Raw genomic sequence first — 18,944 nt, 5'->3', positions numbered from 1 at the left:
GTGCAAGCCTCAGCTAAAATGTACGACGACGCCGGACGCTGATTCTCATCACAGCCCTGCACCCTGGCTCTGTCCCATCCTCCCATCCCCTCGCGCACACACACACAGGCCTCCAGTCCCAGGGCAGGCCACCTCCAGCTTCCAGTCTCTGTCCTGGATGCCCAGACTCGTAGACACTGGGCCTCCAGCTTCCAGTCTCCGTCCTGGATGCCCAGACTCGTAGACACTGGGCCTCCAGCTTCCAGTCTCCGTCCTGGATGCCCAGACCCGTAGACACTGGGCCTCCAGCTTCCAGTCTCCGTCCTGGATGCCCAGACCCGTAGACACTGGGCCTCCAGCTTCCAGTCTCCGTCCTGGATGCCCAGACCCGTAGACACTGGGCCTCCAGCTTCCAGTCTCCGTCCTGGATGCCCAGACCCGTAGACACTGGGCCTCCAGCTTCCAGTCTCCGTCCTGGATGCCCAGACCCGTAGACACTGGGCCTCCAGCTTCCAGTCTCCGTCCTGGATGCCCAGACCCGTAGACACTGGGCCTCCAGCTTCCAGTCTCCGTCCTGGATGCCCAGACCCGTAGACACTGGGCCTCCAGCTTCCAGTCTCCGTCCTGGATGCCCAGACCCGTAGACACTGGGCCTCCAGCTTCCAGTCTCCGTCCTGGATGCCCAGACCCGTAGACACTGGGCCTCCAGCTTCCAGTCTCCGTCCTGGATGCCCAGACCCGTAGACACTGGGCCTCCAGCTTCCAGTCTCCGTCCTGGATGCCCAGACCCGTAGACACTGGGCCTCCAGCTTCCAGTCTCCGTCCTGGATGCCCAGACCCGTAGACACTGGGCCTCCTTCTTCTAGTCTCTGGCCCAGACTCGCCCTCTATGTCCAGACTTGCTGAATTTGGTCTTTGGCCCTTTGAGGTTTTCTACCTCCTGATTTGCCTGGCTTTAGACTTTGCTGTTCAGCTTTGCCCTTTGAGCTTCACCGGCCTCTGGGTGTCGACCCCAGGACTTGTCTATCGTGGGTCTGATCTTCGGGCCTCTGCTGTGATCGGTTCTGAAAGGTGCAACACAGTTAGGGGTGTTGTCTTTTGTGTGAGATATTAGAGTAGGGTTTCCCAACCCATGGTCCATGGACCCCTTACTTAATGGTACTGGTCCGTGGCAGAAGAAGTGTTGGGAAGCCTTGCTTTAGAGCTAAAACTGACCCCTCAGGCAAACATTAAAGAGCCCATGTTGTTATATAATGAAGGGAGTTCTCCCCAATGGCCAAGTCAATTACTTAATTCTTGTTCCTCACACTAGTCATTATGAAATTGCTGATCGTGGGAATTGTGTGCAAATTTGCCACTGCTTTTCCGTCAGTATGATGCTGGCTTCAGGGAGAGCAGCCTTTGATGATGAACGCAGCAGGCCAGGCAGCATCTGTAGGAAGAGGTGCAGTCGACGTTTCAGGGTGCAACGTATTCGAGGCGGTTCCGGCGATGGAGTTGGAGTGAACGATTCGAAGAGGAGTTGAGGCAGAGAAGGTTTGGTGCTTGTCCATCTAAACCGGGTGTGAGCCGACTTGGAGAGGTCGAGAACAGCTTTGGGCTGGGCGGCAAAGTCCAGGCCCTGCTGCGGGGCCTGGCAGAGCACGACCCTGTGTTTTGGATGATTTAAATGCCGGCCCTGATAGACTGGAAAGACAGGGTCCTGGGACCGGAGGCGAGGCGCGGGCTGATTTTCGCTTGCTCTCCTGCGATGTTCGCTCCTCCCTCCGCAGCGCTAAGGCTGTGAGTCTGCTCCTGTTGCTGTGCACTTCGTGTATGAGAGCTTCGCGGCGGCTTGCCCTGCTATCTGATGACCTTGAGACCGAGGCTTTGGGCCTACTCTGGCTGCTTATGGGATTCGGGTCTACGAGCTCTATTTAGCTCGGAATGCTGCTGCTCCTGTTGTTTGCATGATTTGTGTTTTTTTCCCCTCTCTGTGCATTGGGGGTTGGTTTTTCTTTTTTACATTGGGTTCTTTCGGATTTCTTGCTTTGTGGCTGCAAGTATGCAGGCAAATCTCAAGGTTGTGTAATTCATACGTTGATAATAAATGTACTTTGAATCTTTTGAATCTCTAATGTTCTATAAAGTTATCGAGGGTCAGTGCATTTCTTGGATGCAGTGAAATAACTAGAGTTACAGAATACACGTGGACTAAGATGTTAACTGTCCTGTGCTATCACCAGTGGGATCATCAGTTGATCTGCCACCTGTCTTCAGGAGTTTCGGCCCGCTTATGAACAAGACTCCTTCGAGGTGGTGGGCCAGCAGTGCTGAAGCACCACCTCCCACTGGTGAGCTTAAAAACTTGGCATCTGCCTCTATCAGAGTTGTTGGTTGCTTCCATCCAACAGATAGTCTGCTCTTTAGGTGTCTATGCAACTACTGAAGGGTTTGCAAGATATTTATACACTGTCCAACTATCTGCCCCTCTGGACATACTTGGTCCACACCCATGCTGATCCTGTCTCTGCTGCCTCAGCTACAGCCCTGCTGGTTGACTTGATCTCTCTTCTAGTGAAGCCAAGGTCACGCAGACACTTCTGGAGAGTCAATGCAATAAACCCACGGCAGCCTACTTCGAATGGATAGCATGAGACCTTCCACCCTCTGTCTCTGCACTCTGATCTTAATTCTGCATTCTTGGTTAACTTGCGCTCATGGGCTTCATCGATGTTGTTTTCCCAGGGGACTGTGAGTTCACCAATAACCACTTCTCTACTGGTGTCAGACCATACGATTATATCTGGACGCAATGTTGTGAAAGCTATTTGCTCCGGGAAACTGCCTTTCCCACCCAGGTCAGCCTTGACACACCGATCATTGGCTGAAGAAAGTATGCTTGATCGTGAGCCTGTGCTGTACACCCTTGACTTGGAGCCCTCTTTCACAAATGATATGCGATGCCTTAGTGCAGCATGGGGCATGAGATAAGTTGTGCTGCAGTACTCTCTGCTCAACCGCTTCTGTTACAACTTTGAGAACGTTGTTATGTCTCCAAGTGTACATGCCGCTGGAAAGGTTGATTCTGCATGCACTCAAAATATGTTGAAGTGTTCCCTTCTTGCCACAAGCAGCACACCTGTCTGTCTTATCTTCATACCAGGTGCTGAGGTTACTCCATCTTGATCAATTATGGTCCCATAGGAACAATAACAAGAGTGCCAGAAACATGGAACATGTTAGGTACCCTCAACGGAGGGAGAAGCTGAGTTAATGTTGACTTGCCGTTTATGCTGTTGTTTATGGGAGCCTGGATGCTGCATCCCATCTGAAAGGGCAGGCTTGTGTCATCGCTGATACAGTGAACTCCAAAAACTCGTACTTATTCACTTCATTTACTTGTGCAGGAGAACAGTGTGGCCCCATCACCAAACCATTCTGAAGTTTGAACAGAGAAATGCTGCTTTTATACAGAATTGACGAGCAGTTTACAGATGTTGACCATTTGATAACTTTGAGTATGTTCACAATCCTTATTTGCCCACAAGTGTAACCACCTTCTGGCACCAACATAGCATGCCCACAGCTCAATAACTCTAACCTGTACATCTTTGGAATGTAGGAGGAAACCAGAGAACACAGAGGAAGCTCATGAAGTCACAGAGGGGATGTACAATTTGCTGTTGGGGTGACTCGGGTCCCCAATGATCCTTCGACCCCTTTTTACGCACCTGTCTCTGTAAATGTCCTGGGTATGGGATGTTCACATCTACAGATGTGCTGGGCTATCCGCACCACTCTCTGCAGAGTCCTGCGATCGGGGGAAGTACAGTTCCCGTACCAGGCAGTGATGCAGCCATTTGTTTGAAACTGTCAACTGGAAAGTTTTTTTTAGATCTGCTCCCAAATTGATCAAACTGCAGCAGAAAGCTCCAGAGAACTTCCCTTTCTGATAACCTCATTTTCCTCCTCCTCCCTAACTTTGGAACTCGAAGTTGCAGTGCATGAGTTCAATGATCTCACCTGCTCTTGATTTTTTTTTTTAAAGCAGTATTCTTACTGTTATTGTAAACTCTTCAACAGCTGGGTGGTGCTATGGGATGGATGAAGTGGAACAGGAGAAGTATGTGTCCCAGCTGAGGGATGTGTTTGACAGCTGCGATGCCACGGGGACAGGATACCTGGATCAGGAGGAGTTGACTGAACTCTGCCAAAAGCTTCACTTGGAAGCCCAGATCCCTCTCCTCCTGCAGGCGCTTCTGGGTAGCAAACTCGATGCAAAGGTAAGCCTCCACCTGCATGGAAACATGAGGTGACTTTGTACTCTGTTTAAGTGCCTCTGGTGCGGGTGTGCTGGTGCTGCTGTGATATTTGCATGTGGATCCCGAATGGAATTTCATAAAAACTGGTGTACAAGTTTAGAACATAGAACATTACCGCACAGTACAGGCCCTTTGGCCCACAATGTGCCAACCTTTTAATGTACTCCAAGAGCAATCTACCCTTCCCTCCAGTTTGCTCTGGTCCATGTGTCTTTCTTACCCCTAATTTATCTGCCTCTACCACCACCCCTGGCCGGGCGTTCCACGCACCCACCCGTCTCTTTAATGAATTCACCCCTGACATCCCCTCCTATACTTTCCGCCAATCACCTTAAAGTTATGCCCCCACCCCCATCCTTGTATTAGCTATTTCTGTACGAGGAAAAAGTCTCTATCTATGCTTCTTATCATCTTGTACCCTATTAGCAAGTCACCGAGTTTACTTTCTAAAAATTTTTGGAAGAGCCTCATGAAAGAGGGGCGACTTTTAGATCAGTACAACGTGAAACCAGTTTATAAATATCTGCCACATAAAATTAGGTTTGGTAGAATTCAGCCTTTATTTTTTTCAGAATATGGTGGTGTGCCGAGCTTTATGCTTGTTCAGATTTTACTGGAATTAATTAAACTGTAAAACAAAACAATAGGATTTTGAGACTCTTTGTTATTACAGTAATAGACAATAGGTGCAGAAGTAGACCATTCGGCCCTTCGAGCCTGCACCGCCATTCTGAGATCATGGCTGATCATCTACTATCAATACCCGGTTCCTGCCTTGCCCCCATAACCCTTGATTCCCCTATCCATAAGATACCTATCTAGCTCCTTCTTGAAAGCATCCAGAGAATTGGCCTCCACTGCCTTCTGAGGCAACGTGTTCCACACCTCCACAACTCTCTGGGAGAAGAAGTTCCTCCTCAACTTTGTCCTAAATGACCTACCCCTTATTCTTAAACCATGCCCTCTGGTACTGGACTCTCCCAGCATCTGGAAGATATTTCCTGCCTTTATCTTGTCCAATTCCTTAATAATCTTATATGTCTCAATCAGATCCCCCCTCAATCTCCTTAATTCCAGTGTGTACAAGCCCAGTCTCTCTAACCTCTCTGCGTAAGACAGTCCGGACATCCCAGGAAAAAACCTAGTGTACCTACGCTGCACCTCCTCCACAGCCAGGATGTACTTCCTTAATCCCGGAGACCAAAACTGCACACAATACTCCAGTAATTCTCATAAGGAGAAATTATGTGTATTTTCTTTTGAGGACAGTTTATCTCTGGAAGCACATAAAGGTCGTGGGGGGGGGGCGGTGGTGAGGACAGTGCGAGTAATATCCTTGTGTAAACTTGCTTCAGGTGCTTAGAGTTGATGCTCTATCCTTTGTGGTAGAAGACTTGACGGTCTGCCCACTGGAGAGGAATGAAAAGTATCTTGTACCCCAAATGAGGATATTGACCCGTTGCATCTACACAGGTTCTTTTAAAGAGCTATCATTAGCCCCTGTTTCCCGTTTTATTCAGTGATATTGATACAACGATTCAGCAATACAAAATGTCGTGTGGCCCACAGGACCAGTATCACACAAAATGGTGAGCCGCATAACGAAACCTCAGGGCAGGTGGATTCTGAGGAGAATATTTACAAGGATGTTGCTGGGACTTGAGAACCAGATGCAGGGAAAGGTTGAATATGTTAGCACTTTTTTCTGGAGTGTAGGGGGGAAGATTTGATAGAAGTATACAATATTATGAGGGGTAAATGCAAACAGGCTTTTTCCACTGAGGTTGGATGAGACTAGATCTCTTGCTCTTTCTTCCGCAAAGTAACTGATGCTTTTGAAACTTTCAGGTGAATTTTGAGGAGTTTAAAGAAGGTTTTGTTGCCGTGTTGTCTACTGGTATTGACCACAGTACCTCAGAAGATGAGAGCAGTTGCGTAGAACCAGGTGAGTACTCCTCACAGTATTGAATGAATGTACCAGCGTTTTTTCTTCATTCATACTGAAGGTAACAGTGGGTCACATTCTTCAGGCGTGGAAATGCTTTTGCTATTGTTAGGGCAGGAATAAAATTCCTGAGAATATAACTCAACATATCCAAGTATCTTAGGGGGACTTGAAATTATTATCCTATTTTCAGACTTTACTTCCCTCTCTTTGCCCGGAGCACTGTGTTCGGGAAGTGTGCTATCCAAACATTATCATTGGAACTGAACACTTGTGAGTTCTGTAGTGGACAATAGAACGGCCTCCAGTCCTCATCCATTACATTAGAGTCAGTGGAGATAATCACATGACAAATCAGTACGCAGACCCATATCTCACCCATAAGTCTAGAATGCTGGAAACACCTACCTGGTTGGGCAGCCTCTGAGGAGAGAGAAGTGGAATCAATATTTCAGGCTGGTAATGCTGCCTGACTTATCAAGTGTTTCCAGTATTCTTCCCTATTTGCCATTTCAGACTTGCAGCATCTGAAATTTTTGTTCCTTCTCCATGTCTTCTTGACTGGATATTAAAGTCATGCCCTGTCAGCAGTTTCCGGTGGAGGTAACAAGATCTGTGCAGGGCAGTACTTATCCTTGTAAGCATTGCTGAAACTCTGTTATCTGTTCATTACCATGCTGAGTTTGTACGGTCAGTGGCCAATTTATACGTACCTTCTCTACCTCATAAAGTGGCCACCAAGTGAATGTTCATTGTCTTCTGCTGCCGTATCCTGTCCACTTCACGGTTTGGTGTGTTGTGCGTTCAGAGTTTGCACACTGCTGTTGCAATGTGTGGTTATTTGACTTATTGTTGCCTTCCTGTCAGCTTGATGCAGTCCTGCCATTCTCCCTGAACCTCCCTTATTAACAACCCATTTTCACCCACAGAACTGCAGCTCACTGGATTTTTTTTTTGTTTTTCACACCATTCTCTGGAGACTGTTGTGTATGAAAGTCCCAGGAGATCAGCAGCTCCTGAGATGCTCAAACCACCTCATCTGGCACCAATAGTCATGCCACAGTCAAAGTCACTTAGATCACATTTCTACCCCAGTCTGATGTTCGGTCTGAACAACAACTGAATCTTTTGACCACGTGTGCAAACTTAAAGCACACGGTATTGGGGGTAAGGTATTGATGTGGATAGAGAATTGGTTGGCAGACAGGAAGCAAAGAGTGGGAATAAACGGGACCTTTTCAGAATGGCAGGCAGTGACTAGTGGGGTACCGCAGGCTCAGCGCTGGGACCCCAGTTGTTTACAATATATATTAATAACTTGGATGAGGGAATCAAATGCAGCATCTCCAAGTTTGTGGATGACACGAAGCTGGGTGGCAGTGTTAGCTGTGAGGAGGATGCTAAGAGGATGCAGGGTGACTTGGATAGGTTAGGTGAGTGGGCAAATTCATGGCAGATGCAATTTAATGTGGATAAATGTGAGGTTATCCACTTTGGTGGTAAAAACAGGAAAACAGATTATTATTTGAATGGTGGTCGATTAGGAAAAGGGAAGGTGCAACGAGACCTAGGTGTCACTATACACCAGTCATTGAAAGTGGGCATGCAGGTACAGCAGGCGGTGAAAAAGGCGAATGGTATGCTGGCATTCGTAGCAAGAGGATTCGGGTACAGGAGCAGGGAGGTACTACTGCAGTTGTACAAGGCCTTGGTGAGACCACACCTGGAGTATTGTGTGCAGTTTTGGTCCCCTAATCTGAGGAAAGACATCCTTGCCATAGAGGGAGTACAAAGAAGGTTCACCAGATTGGTTCCTGGGATGGCAGGACTTTCATATGATGAAAGACTGGATCGACTAGGCTTATACTCGTTGGAATGTAGAAGATTTACGGGGGGATCTTATTGAAACATATAAAATCCTAAAGGGATTGGACAGGCTAGAGGCAGGAAGATTGTTCCCGATGTTGGGGAAGTCCAGAACAAGGGGTCACAGCTTGAGGATAAAGGGGAAGCCTTTTAGGACTGAGATTAGGAAAAACTTCTTCACACAGAGAGTGGTGAATCTGTGGAATTCTCTGCCACAGGAAACAGTTGAGGCCAGTTCATTGGCTATATTTAAGAGGGAGTTAGATATGGCCCTTGTGGCTAAAGGGATCGGGGGTATGGAGGGAAGGCAGGTACAGGGTTCTGAGTTGGATGATCAGCCATGATCATACTGAATGGCGGTACAGGCTCGAAGGGCCGAATGGCCTACTCCTGCACCTGTTTTCTATGTTTCTATGTCTGCATGCTTTTATGCATTGAGTTACTGCCACATGATTGGCTGATTAGATATTTGCATTAATGAGCAGGTGTAACTAATGAAATAGCCACTGTGTGTTATTAATGTGCAGCAGAAATCGGAAGAACTTGGACAGCTGGCCTGTATCTATGGTTGCCACACTATAAGAAGGATGTTATTACACTGGAGAGAGCACAGAGGAGACCCACCGGGACGTTAGCTGGATTGCAGGACTTCAGTTATGGGCGGAGATTGGGATAGGTTGGGTTTGTGAGCGAAAGAGATTGAATGGTTACCTGATGGAGGTGTACACGATCGTCAGAGGGAATAGATGCGGTGGGTAGATAGCTACATTCTGCCTCACAACCTGACTTTGGGTGGAACCTGCATAGAATTCAGACGTTTTCGTGGTTCAGCAGGCTGGTTCAGTTTCCTCCCCGTCTCAAAGATGTGTGGTTTTGTCGGTGTGAATTACCCGTAGGGCGTGAGTGGGTGGAGGAACCTGGGCAGAGCTGATGGGAAAGTGAGGGAGAATGAAGTGAGGGAGACAGAAGAAGAGGAATGAACTGATAGCTTTGCTCTATGTGGGTCCACGCATGAGGGGAACAAATAGACTCCAGTATAATAACCAAGTGGAGTTAAGAGTATTCAGAGATTCGCTTTAATCTTTAAAGTTTAGCTTTACCTGTCACATGTACATTGAAACATTCAACGAAATGCATCGTTTTGCATAGGCAACCAGCACAGTCTGAGAATTGGGATGGAGGCTGCCTGCAAGTGTTCTGGTGCCAAAGTAGCATGCCCACAACTTACTAACACCAACGATCTGATTTGGGAGGAAACTAGAGTGGCTGGGGGAAACCCACCTGGCCACAGGGAAAAGAAAGCCTATAAGCTCCTTGGAGGCAGCAGTGGGAATCGAACCCTGATCGGTGTTTGCCAGTGCTGTAAAGCAAGTGTGCTAACCGCTATGCCAGCCGCAGTCCTGAAGGAATATGTTGGCCAATGTGGACTAAGTTGTCAACTCAGTTCATTTTGCAGTTTTAATATAAAATAGATATGATCTGGTATGTTTCCTACTTCAAGTCCCTTTGGTTTATTGCAGTCTAGTTTGGTTACGTGATTAAAAATGTAACATAACTCCATTTTGAGTTTGAAAGTCTCCAGTTCCTTCCATGCTCAAATATGTAAGTGCGTTCGATGATGATTTATCTCCCGGGCGATTGGGAAAGGGTCTGTAGCCACTGAATCTGGATATTCACATTTTTCAGCAGTTGTGGAGGAGGTTGAGCCGAAGTATGTCAGGGGATCAAGACGTTATGGACGTTGGTCCTTGCCTGAACTCCTCGATTCCGAGATCGAAACTACAGGTGACTTGGAGGAGCCGCTTCACTTTAAGGCTGAACCCTTCATGCAAACCACCAAAAGAAGTCAGTTGAGACGCTCAGCATCTCTTGAAAGTGTCGAGGTTTGTCTGTTCTGTTTTTTTTTCATCTTTGTTCCTGCCGCTGTCGGTCAGGAGTTTCTACATTCTCGCCATGATCGGGTGGGCTTCCTCTGGGTACTCTGGTTTAAGACCATAAGAATGAGGCCATTTGGCCCATTGAATGTCGATTATCCCACATTCCAAGTATGTACGGGTTAGTTGTTTAATTAGTCACATGGGTGTAATTGGGCAGTGCAGGCTCGTTGGGAGGGAAAGCCTATTACTCTGCTGTATCTCTAAATAAAAAAAGTGCTCTGGAGACACTCAGCAAGTGAGGGAGGAGGGGAGGGAGAGGGAAAGAAAGAAAATTCATGTTGACCCTTTATCAGGACTGACAATTCATTGACCTTAACTGTTGACTCTCTCTGTAGATGCTGGCTGACTTGTTTGCTGTTTCCTGTGTCTCCTGTTTTGACAGTACTATGCTAAAGTCATAGTCACCCTAGCTATACCTATGTACCTAAGACTTTTGCACAGTACTGAATATCCAATTTCCATGTCCATGAAAATAGACAAAACCACAGATGCCAGAAATAAAATTAGAAACTGCTGCCTGACTTCCTGAAGGTTTGAAACATTTTTTGTTTTTATTACGTTGCACTTTTTTATTTGCATTGTCGTTGTCATCTTTACCCCTGCCGACTCAGCTTCATTCTTGGACCAGCGACATCTTGAATTTACAAAACGTGTATTCTAAGGGACTGTTTTCACCCCTCTGTTTATCTGTAATTTTCTTTGTCCAGACAATGTCCTTAAAACTCTGCACTGCTTTGAGTCTGACGTCTGGTGCACGTTCCAGCTTGGTGACTGTGCCTCGAGTTGTCTAGCCCTGTCCTGTGTTGTTCATCTTGATCAACGCACACAAAAATTCTAGAGCTGGGTTTCTCCACCTGGGGCCCAGGGACCCTCAGTTAATGGTAGGGGTCCATGGCATGAGAAAAGTTGAGAGCCCTGTTCTAGAGGACCTCAACAAGTCAGGAGCCATGGAGGGAATAAACAGTCAACCCGTTTGAAGGGTTTCTGCTCAAAACATCGGCTGTTTATTCCCTTTCATAGATGCACCTGATCTACTGAATTCCTCCAGCATTTTGTGTGTGTTGCTCAGGATTTCCGGTATCTGCAGAATCTCTTGTGTTTATGTTCTTCTCTTTTTCCTTTTGAAGGTGGAAATTAAAGTCTGCTTCCAACTTTGACCGAGCAGTTGCTCAGCGTCCTCAGTATTTTCTGTGGAGTTAATTTTCCAGTTTTGTCTAGTTGTGCTGTGTGTTAATCTCTGTTTGATTTCCATCTGTGACCAACCCCAGCAGAGAAGATGCAGTTACAATGCTGTAAGTTCTTTTCCAGTCATCAGATAGCAGCCTGGTTCAACATCTGATTTGAAAGATGCCATTAATGGCAACACCTTTCCCCCTCAATATTGTATAGGCATCTTAATATGTATTTGTTCTTGGACCTACAGTACTGTGCAAAAATCTTAGACACCCTAGATTTTTTTTTATATGCGTTCAAATGGTATTGCCTCCACAGGGCCCTGATCTCAACATCATCGAGGCTGTTTGAGATTACCTCGAGAGACAGAAGCAAGTGAGACAGCCAGAGTCTGCAGAAGAACTCCAAGTTCTCCAAGATGCTTGGAGCAACCTACCAGCCAATTTTCTTATAAATGGCCTAACAGTGTACCCCAGAGAACTGATGCAGTTCTAAACACAAAGGGTGGCCACACCAAATTTTGATTTGATTCGGTTTCTTTTTACTGTTTCCTGCTATTTATTGTAATTTTGACGATAGTTAGAAACTTTTCATTTCATTACTTTTGAAAGCATCTTTGTTTTACAGAATTTTTTTTTTACATGTGCTGTGCCTTTGGAGGTGAGAGGGTTGCCAGGATGTGATGCCCGTAGGCCCATTGTGAATTAACTCTGGAAATCCGTTTGGAATACGGTCCATCACCCACACTCCCTTCACTCACGTGTAGCTTGACCATAAACGTCCCTGAGCTAATCCTTTGCAGTCCATTTGCATCTTCACCTGCTTGACATAGGGCCACACAGAAGCAGAGAGGGCAACCTGTAAGGGTGGCTGTTAGTGTAATGTTTTACAGTGCCAATTCAATTTCTGCCTCTATCTGTAAGGACTGTGCAAAACATCTGTTTGTACGTTCTTCCTGTGACCATGTGGGTTTCCTCTGTGTGATCTGGTTTCCCCAGCCAATTCCAAAGATGGGCGGGTCAGTGTTGGCGTTGGTAAGTTGTGGGCGTGCTATATTGGCGGGTCGGTGTTAGCATTGGTAAGTTGTGGGCGTGCTATATTGGGTCAGTGTTGGCATTGGTAAGTTGTGGGCATGCTATATCGGGTCAGTGTTAGCGTTGGTAAGTTGTGGGTGTGCTATATTGGGTCAGTATTGGCATTGGTAAGTTGTGGGCATGCTATATCGGGTCAGTGTTAGCGTTGGTAAGTTGTGGGTGTGCTATATCGGGTCAGTGTTAGCGTTGGTAAGTTGTGGGCGTGCTATATTGCGTTAGTGTTAGCATTGGTAAGTTGTGGGTGTGCTATATTGGGTCAGTGTTGGCATTGGTAAGTTGTGGGCATGCTATATTGGGTCAATGTTAGCGTTGGTAAGTTGTGGGCGTGCTGTATTGCGTTAGTGTTAGCGTTGGTAAGTTGTGGGCGTCCTATATTGTGTTAGTGTTGGTGTTGGAAAGTTGTTGGCGTGCTATATTGTGTTAGTGTTGGTGTTGGAAAGTTGTGGGGGTGCTATATTGCGTTAGTGTTGGCATTGGTAAGTTGTGGTCGTGCTATATCAGGTCAGTGTTAGCGTTGGTAAGTTGTGGGCATGCTATATTGCGTTAGTGTTGTCGTTGGTAAGTTGTGGGCGTGCTATATTGCGTTAGTGTTAGAGTTGGAAAGTTGTGGGCGTGCTGTATCGGGTCAGTGTTGGCGTTGGTAAGTTGTGGGTGTGCTATATTGTGTTAGTGTTGGTGTTGGTAAGTTGTGGGCGTGCTATATTGCGTTAGTGTTAGAGTTGGAAAGTTGTGGGCGTGCTGTATCGGGTCAGTGTTAGCGTTGGTAAGTTGTGGGCGTGCTATATTGCGTTAGTGTTGGCACTGGTAAGTTGTGGGCATGCTATATTCGGTCAGTGTTAGCGTTGGTAAGTTGTGAGTGTGCTATTTTGGCAGGTCGGTGTTAGCATTGGTAAGTTGTGGGCGTGCTATATCGGGTCAGTGTTAGCGTTGGTAAGTTGTGGGCGTGCTATATCGGGTCAGTGTTGGCGTTGGTAAGTTGTGGGCGTGCTGTATCGGGTCAGTGTTAGCGTTGGAAAGTTGTGGGCGTGCTATATTGCGTTAGTGTTGGCGTTGGTAAGTTGTGGGCGTGCTATATCGGGTCAGTGTTAGCGTTGGTAAGTTGTGGGCGTGCTATATTGCGTTAGTGTTGGCGTTGGTAAGTTGTGGGCGTGCTATATTCGGTCAGTGTTAGCGTTGGTAAGTTGTGAGTGTGCTATTTTGGCAGGTCGGTGTTAGCATTGGTAAGTTGTGGGCGTGCTATATCGGGTCAGTGTTGGCGTTGGTAAGTTGTGGGCGTGCTGTATCGTGTCAGTGTTAGCGTTGGAAAGTTGTGGGCGTGCTATATTGGGTCAGTGTTGGCGTTGGTAAGTTGTGGGCGTGCTATATCGGGTTGCTGTTAGCATTGGAAAGTTGTGGGCATGCTATATTGAGTTAGTGTTGACGTTGGAAAGTTGTGGGCGTGCTATATTGCGTTAGTGTTGGCGTTGGTAAGTTGTGGGCGTGCTATATCAGGTCAGTGTTAACGTTGGTAAGTTGTGGGCATGCTATATTGGGTCAGTGTTAGCGTTGGTAAGTTGTGGGCGTGCTGTATTGCGTTAGTGTTAGCGTTGGTAAGTTGTGGGCGTGCTATATCGGGTAAGTGTTAGCGTTGGCGAGTTGTGGGCGTGCTGTATTGCGTTAGTGTTAGCGTTGGTAAGTTGTGGGCGTCCTATATTGTGTTAGTGTTGGTGTTGGAAAGTTGTGGGGGTGCTATATTGCGTTAGTGTTGGCATTGGTAAGTTGTGGGCGTGCTATATCAGGTCAGTGTTAGCGTTGGTAAGTTGTGGGCGTGCTATATTGCGTTAGTGTTAGCGTTGGTAAGTTGTGGGCGTGCTATATTGTGTTAGTATTGGTGTTGGTGAGTTGTGGGCGTGCTATATTGCGTTAGTGTTAGCGTTGGAAAGTTGTGGGCGTGCTGTATCGGGTCAGTGTTGGCGTTGGTAAGTTGTGGGCGTGCTATATTGGCGGGTCGGTGTTAGCATTGGTAAGTTGTGGGCGTGCTGTATTGGGTCAGTGTTAGCGTTGGTAAGTTGTGGGCGTGCTATATTGCGTTAGTGTTGGTGTTGGAAAGTTGTTGGCGTGCTATATTGCGTTAGTGTTGGCATTGTTAAGTTGTGGGCGTGCTATATTCGGTCAGTGTTAGCGTTGGTAAGTTGTGAGTGTGCTATTTTGGCAGGTCGGTGTTAGCATTGGTAAGTTGTGGGTGTGCTATATCGGGTCAGTGTTAGCGTTGGTAAGTTGTGGGCGTGATATATTGGGTCAGTGTTGGCGTTGGTAAGTTGTGGGCGTGCTATATCGGGTTGCTGTTAGCATTGGAAAGTTGTGGGCATGCTATATTGAGTTAGTGTTGACGTTGGAAAGTTGTGGGCGTGCTATATTGCGTTAGTGTTAGCGTTGGTAAGTTGTGGGCGTGCTATATCGGGTCAGTGTTAACGTTGGTAAGTTGTGGGCATGCTATATTGGGTCAGTGTTAGCGTTGGTAAGTTGTGGGCGTGCTATATTTGAGTTAGTGTTGGTGTTGGAAAGTTGTGGGCGTGCTATATTGAGTTAGTGTTGGCGTTGGAAAGTTGTGGGCGTGCTATATTGGGTCAGTGTTGGCGTTGGAAAGTTGTGGGCGTGCTATATCAGGTTGGTGTAGCGTTGGAAAGTTGAGGGCATGCTATATTGCGTTAGTGTTGTCGTTGGAAAATTGTGGGCGTGACATATTGGGTCGGTGTTAGCATTGGAAAGTTGTGGGCATGCTATATTGCGTTAGTGTTGTCGTTGGAAAGTTGTGGGCGTGCTACATTGCGTTAGTGTTGGCGTTGGTAAGTTGTGGGCATGCTATATTCGGTCAGTGTTAGCGTTGGTAAGTTGTGAGTGTGCTATTTTGGCAGGTCGGTGTTAGCATTGGTAAGTTGTGGGTGTGCTATATCGGGTCAGTGTTAGCGTTGGTAAGTTGTGGGCGTGATATATTGGGTCAGTGTTAGCGTTGGTAAGTTGTGGGCGTGCTGTATCGGGTCAGTGTTGGCGTTGGTAAGTTGTGGGCGTGCTATATCGGGTTGCTGTTAGCATTGGAAAGTTGTGGGCATGCTATATTGAGTTAGTGTTGACGTTGGAAAGTTGTGGGCGTGCTATATTGCGTTAGTGTTGGCGTTGGTAAGTTGTGGGCGTGCTATATCGGGTCAGTGTTAACGTTGGTAAGTTGTGGGCGTGCTATATCGGGTCAGTGTTAACGTTGGTAAGTTGTGGGCATGCTATATTGGGTCAGTGTTAGCGTTGGTAAGTTGTGGGCGTGCTATATTTGAGTTAGTGTTGGTGTTGGAAAGTTGTGGGCGTGCTATATTGGCGGGTCGGTGTTAGCGTTGGTAAGTTGTGGGCGTGCTATATTGCGTTAGTGTTGTCAGAAAGTTGTGGGCGTGCTATATTGCGTTAGTGTTGGTGTTGGAAAGTTGTGGGCGTGCTATATTGGGTCAGTGTTAGCGTTGGAAAGTTGTGGGCGTGCTATATCGGGTTGGTGTAGCGTTGGAAAGTTGTGGGCATGCTATATTGCGTTAGTGTTGTCGTTGGTAAGTTGTGGGCGTGCTATATTGGGTCAGTGTTAGCGTTGGTAAGTTGCAGGCGTGCTATATTGCGTTAGTGTTGGCGTTGGAAAGTTGTTGGCGTGCTATATTGGCGGGTCGGTGTTAGCGTTGGTAAGCTGTGGGCGTGCTATATTGCGTTAGTGTTAGCGTTGGAAAGTTGTGGGCGTGCTATATTGGTGGGTTGGTGTTAGCATTGGTAAGTTGTGGGCGTGCTATATTGGGTCAGTGTTGGCGTTGGAAAGTTGTGGGCGTGCTATATTGCGTTAGTGATAGTGTTGGTAAGTTGTGGGCGTGCTATTTCGGGTTGATGTAGCGTTGGAAAGTTGTGGGCCTGCTATATTGTGTTAGTGTTATCGTTGGAAAGTTGTGGGCGTGCTATATTGCGTTAGTGTTGGCGTTGGTAAGTTGTGGGTGTGCTATATCGGGTCAGTGTTAGCGTTGGTGAGTTGTGGGCGTGCTGTATTGTGTTAGTGTTAGCGTTGGTAAGTTGTGGGCGTCGTATATTGTGTTAGTGTTGGTGTTGGAAAGTTGTTGGCGTGCTATATTGTGTTAGTGTTGGTGTTGGAAAGTTGTGGGCGTGCTATGTTGCGTTAGTGTTGGCATTGGTAAGTTGTGGGCGTGCTATATCGGGTCAGTGTTAGCGTCGGTAAGTTGTGGGCGTGCTATATTGCGTTAGTGTTAGCGTTGGTAAGTTGTGGGCGTGCTATATTGTGTTAGTATTGGTGTTGGTAAGTTGTGGGCGTGCTATGTTGCGTTAGTGTTAGCGTTGGAAAGTTGTGGGCGTGCTATATTGTGTTAGCGTTGGAAAGTTGTGGGCGTGCTATATCGGGTCAGTGTTAGCGTTGGTAAGTTGTGGGCATGCTATATTGTGTTAGTATTGGTGTTGGTAAGTTGTGGGCGTGCTGTATTGCGTTAGTGTTAGCGTTGGTAAGTTGTGGGTGTGCTATATCGGGTCAGTGTTAGCGTTGGTAAGTTGTGGGCGTGCTATATCGGGTCAGTGTTAGCGTTGGTAAGTTGTGGGCGTACTATATTGCGTTAGTGTTAGCGTTGGTAAGTTGTGGGTGTGCTATATCGGGTCAGTGTTAGCGTTGGTAAGTTGTGGGCGTGCTATATCGGGTCAGTGTTAGCGTTGGTAAGTTGTGGGCATGCTATATTGTGTTAGTATTGGTGTTGGTAAGTTGTGGGCGTGCTGTATTGCGTTAGTGTTGGCGTTGGAAAGTTGTGGGCGTGCTATATTGGGTCAGTGTTGGCGTTGGAAAGTTGTGGGCGTGCTATATTGCGTTAGTGTTAGCGTTGGTAAGTTGTGGGCGTGCTATATCGGGTCAGTGTTAGCGTTGGTAAGTTGTGGGCGTGCTATATTGCGTTAGTGTTAGCGTTGGTAAGTTGTGGGCATGCTATATTGTGTTAGTATTGGTGTTGGTAAGTTGTGGGCGTGCTATATTGCGTTAGTGTTAGCGTTGGAAAGTTGTGGGCGTGCTGTATCGGGTCAGTGTTGGCGTTGGTAAGTTGTGGGCGTGCTATATCGGGTTGCTGTTAGCATTGGAAAGTTGTGGGCATGCTATATTGAGTTAGTGTTGACGTTGGAAAGTTGTGGGCGTGCTATATTGCGTTAGTGTTGGCGTTGGTAAGTTGTGGGCGTGCTATATCGGGTCAGTGTTAACGTTGGTAAGTTGTGGGCATGCTATATTGGGTCAGTGTTAGCGTTGGTAAGTTGTGGGCGTGCTATATTTGTGTTAGTGTTGGTGTTGGAAAGTTGTGGGCGTGCTATATTGGCGGGTCGGTGTTAGCGTTGGTAAGTTGTGGGCGTGCTATATTGCGTTAGTGTTGTCAGAAAGTTGTGGGCGTGCTATATTGGGTCAGTGTTGGCGTTGGAAAGTTGTGGGCGTGCTATATCGGGTTGGTGTAGCGTTGGAAAGTTGTGGGCATGCTATATTGCGTTAGTGTTGTCGTTGGAAAGTTGTGGGCGTGCTATATTGCGATAGTGTTGGCGTTGGTAAGTTGTGGGCGTGCTATATCGGGTCAGTGTTAGCGTTGGTAAGTTGTGGGCGTGCTGTATTGCGTTAGTGTTAGCGTTGGTAAGTTGTGGGCGTGCTATATTGTGTTAGTGTTGGTGTTGGAAAGTTGTGGGCGTGCTATATTGCGTTAGTATTGGCGTTGGTAAGTTGTGGGCGTGCTATATTGGGTCAGTGTTAGCGTTGGTAAGTTGTGGGCGCGCTATATTGCGTTAGTGTTAGCGTTGGTAAGTTGTGGGCGTGCTATATTGTGTTAGTGTTGGTGTTGGTAAGTTGTGGGCGCGCTATATTTGGTCAGTGTTAGCGTTGGTAAGTTGTGAGTGTGCTATTTTGGCAGGTTGGTGTTGGCGTTGGTAAGTTGTGGGCATGCTATATTGGGTCAGTGTTAGCGTTGGTAAGTTGTGGGCGTGCTATTTTGGCAGGTCAGTGTTAGCGTTGGTAAGTTGTGGGCGTGCTGTATCGGGTCAGTGTTAGCATTGGAAAGTTGTGGGCGTGCTATATTGGGTCAGTGTTAGCGTTGGTAAGTTGCGGGCGTGCTATATTGCGTTAGTGTTGGCGTTGGAAAGTTGTTGGCGTGCTATATTGGCGGGTCGGTGTTAGCGTTGGTAAGTTGCGGGCGTGCTATATTGCGTTAGTGTTGGCGTTGGAAAGTTGTTGGCGTGCTATATTGGTGGGTTGGTGTTAGCATTGGTAAGTTGTGGGCGTGCTATATTGGGTCAGTGTTGGCGTTGGAAAGTTGTGGGCGTGCTATATTGCGTTAGTGATAGCGTTGGTAAGTTGTGGGCGTGCTATTTCGGGTTGATGTAGCGTTGGAAAGTTGTGGGCCTGCTATATTGCGTTAGTGTTGTCGTTGGAAAATTGCGGACGTGACATATTGGGTCGGTGTTAGCGTAGGAAAGTTGTGGGCATGCTATATTGGGTCAATGTTAGCATTGGTAAGTTGTGGGCGTGCTATATTGCGTTAGTGTTGGTGTTGGAAAGTTGTGGGCGTGCTGTATTGCGTTAGTGTTAGAGTTGGTAAGTTGTGGGCGTGCTATATTGGGTCAATGTTAG

The 18,944-nt window shown here is 47.1% G+C and overlaps 1 protein-coding gene across 2 annotated transcripts in view; it reads left to right on the top strand.

The window, feature by feature from the left end:
* The window catches only part of ninl (ninein-like), a 114,307-nt gene that overhangs the window by 13,257 nt on the left and 82,106 nt on the right, over positions 1-18,944 (top strand). The window contains exons 2-4 of one of the 2 annotated variants that reach the window (XM_063056336.1): positions 4,045-4,244; positions 6,132-6,228; positions 9,784-9,977. In XM_063056336.1, the coding sequence (XP_062912406.1) occupies positions 4,062-4,244; positions 6,132-6,228; positions 9,784-9,977 (474 nt within the window). In that variant the 5' untranslated portion in view covers positions 4,045-4,061. Of the gene's footprint in view, positions 1-4,044; positions 4,245-6,131; positions 6,229-9,780; positions 9,978-18,944 lie in introns of both variants that reach the window. The other variant, XM_063056335.1, reaches the window with a different exon arrangement.

The sequence above is a fragment of the Mobula hypostoma genome, chromosome 8, assembly GCF_963921235.1.
Source record: "Mobula hypostoma chromosome 8, sMobHyp1.1, whole genome shotgun sequence".
Taxonomy (NCBI): Eukaryota; Metazoa; Chordata; class Chondrichthyes; order Myliobatiformes; family Myliobatidae; genus Mobula; species Mobula hypostoma.
This window is presented reverse-complemented; position numbering and strand designations above follow the sequence as displayed.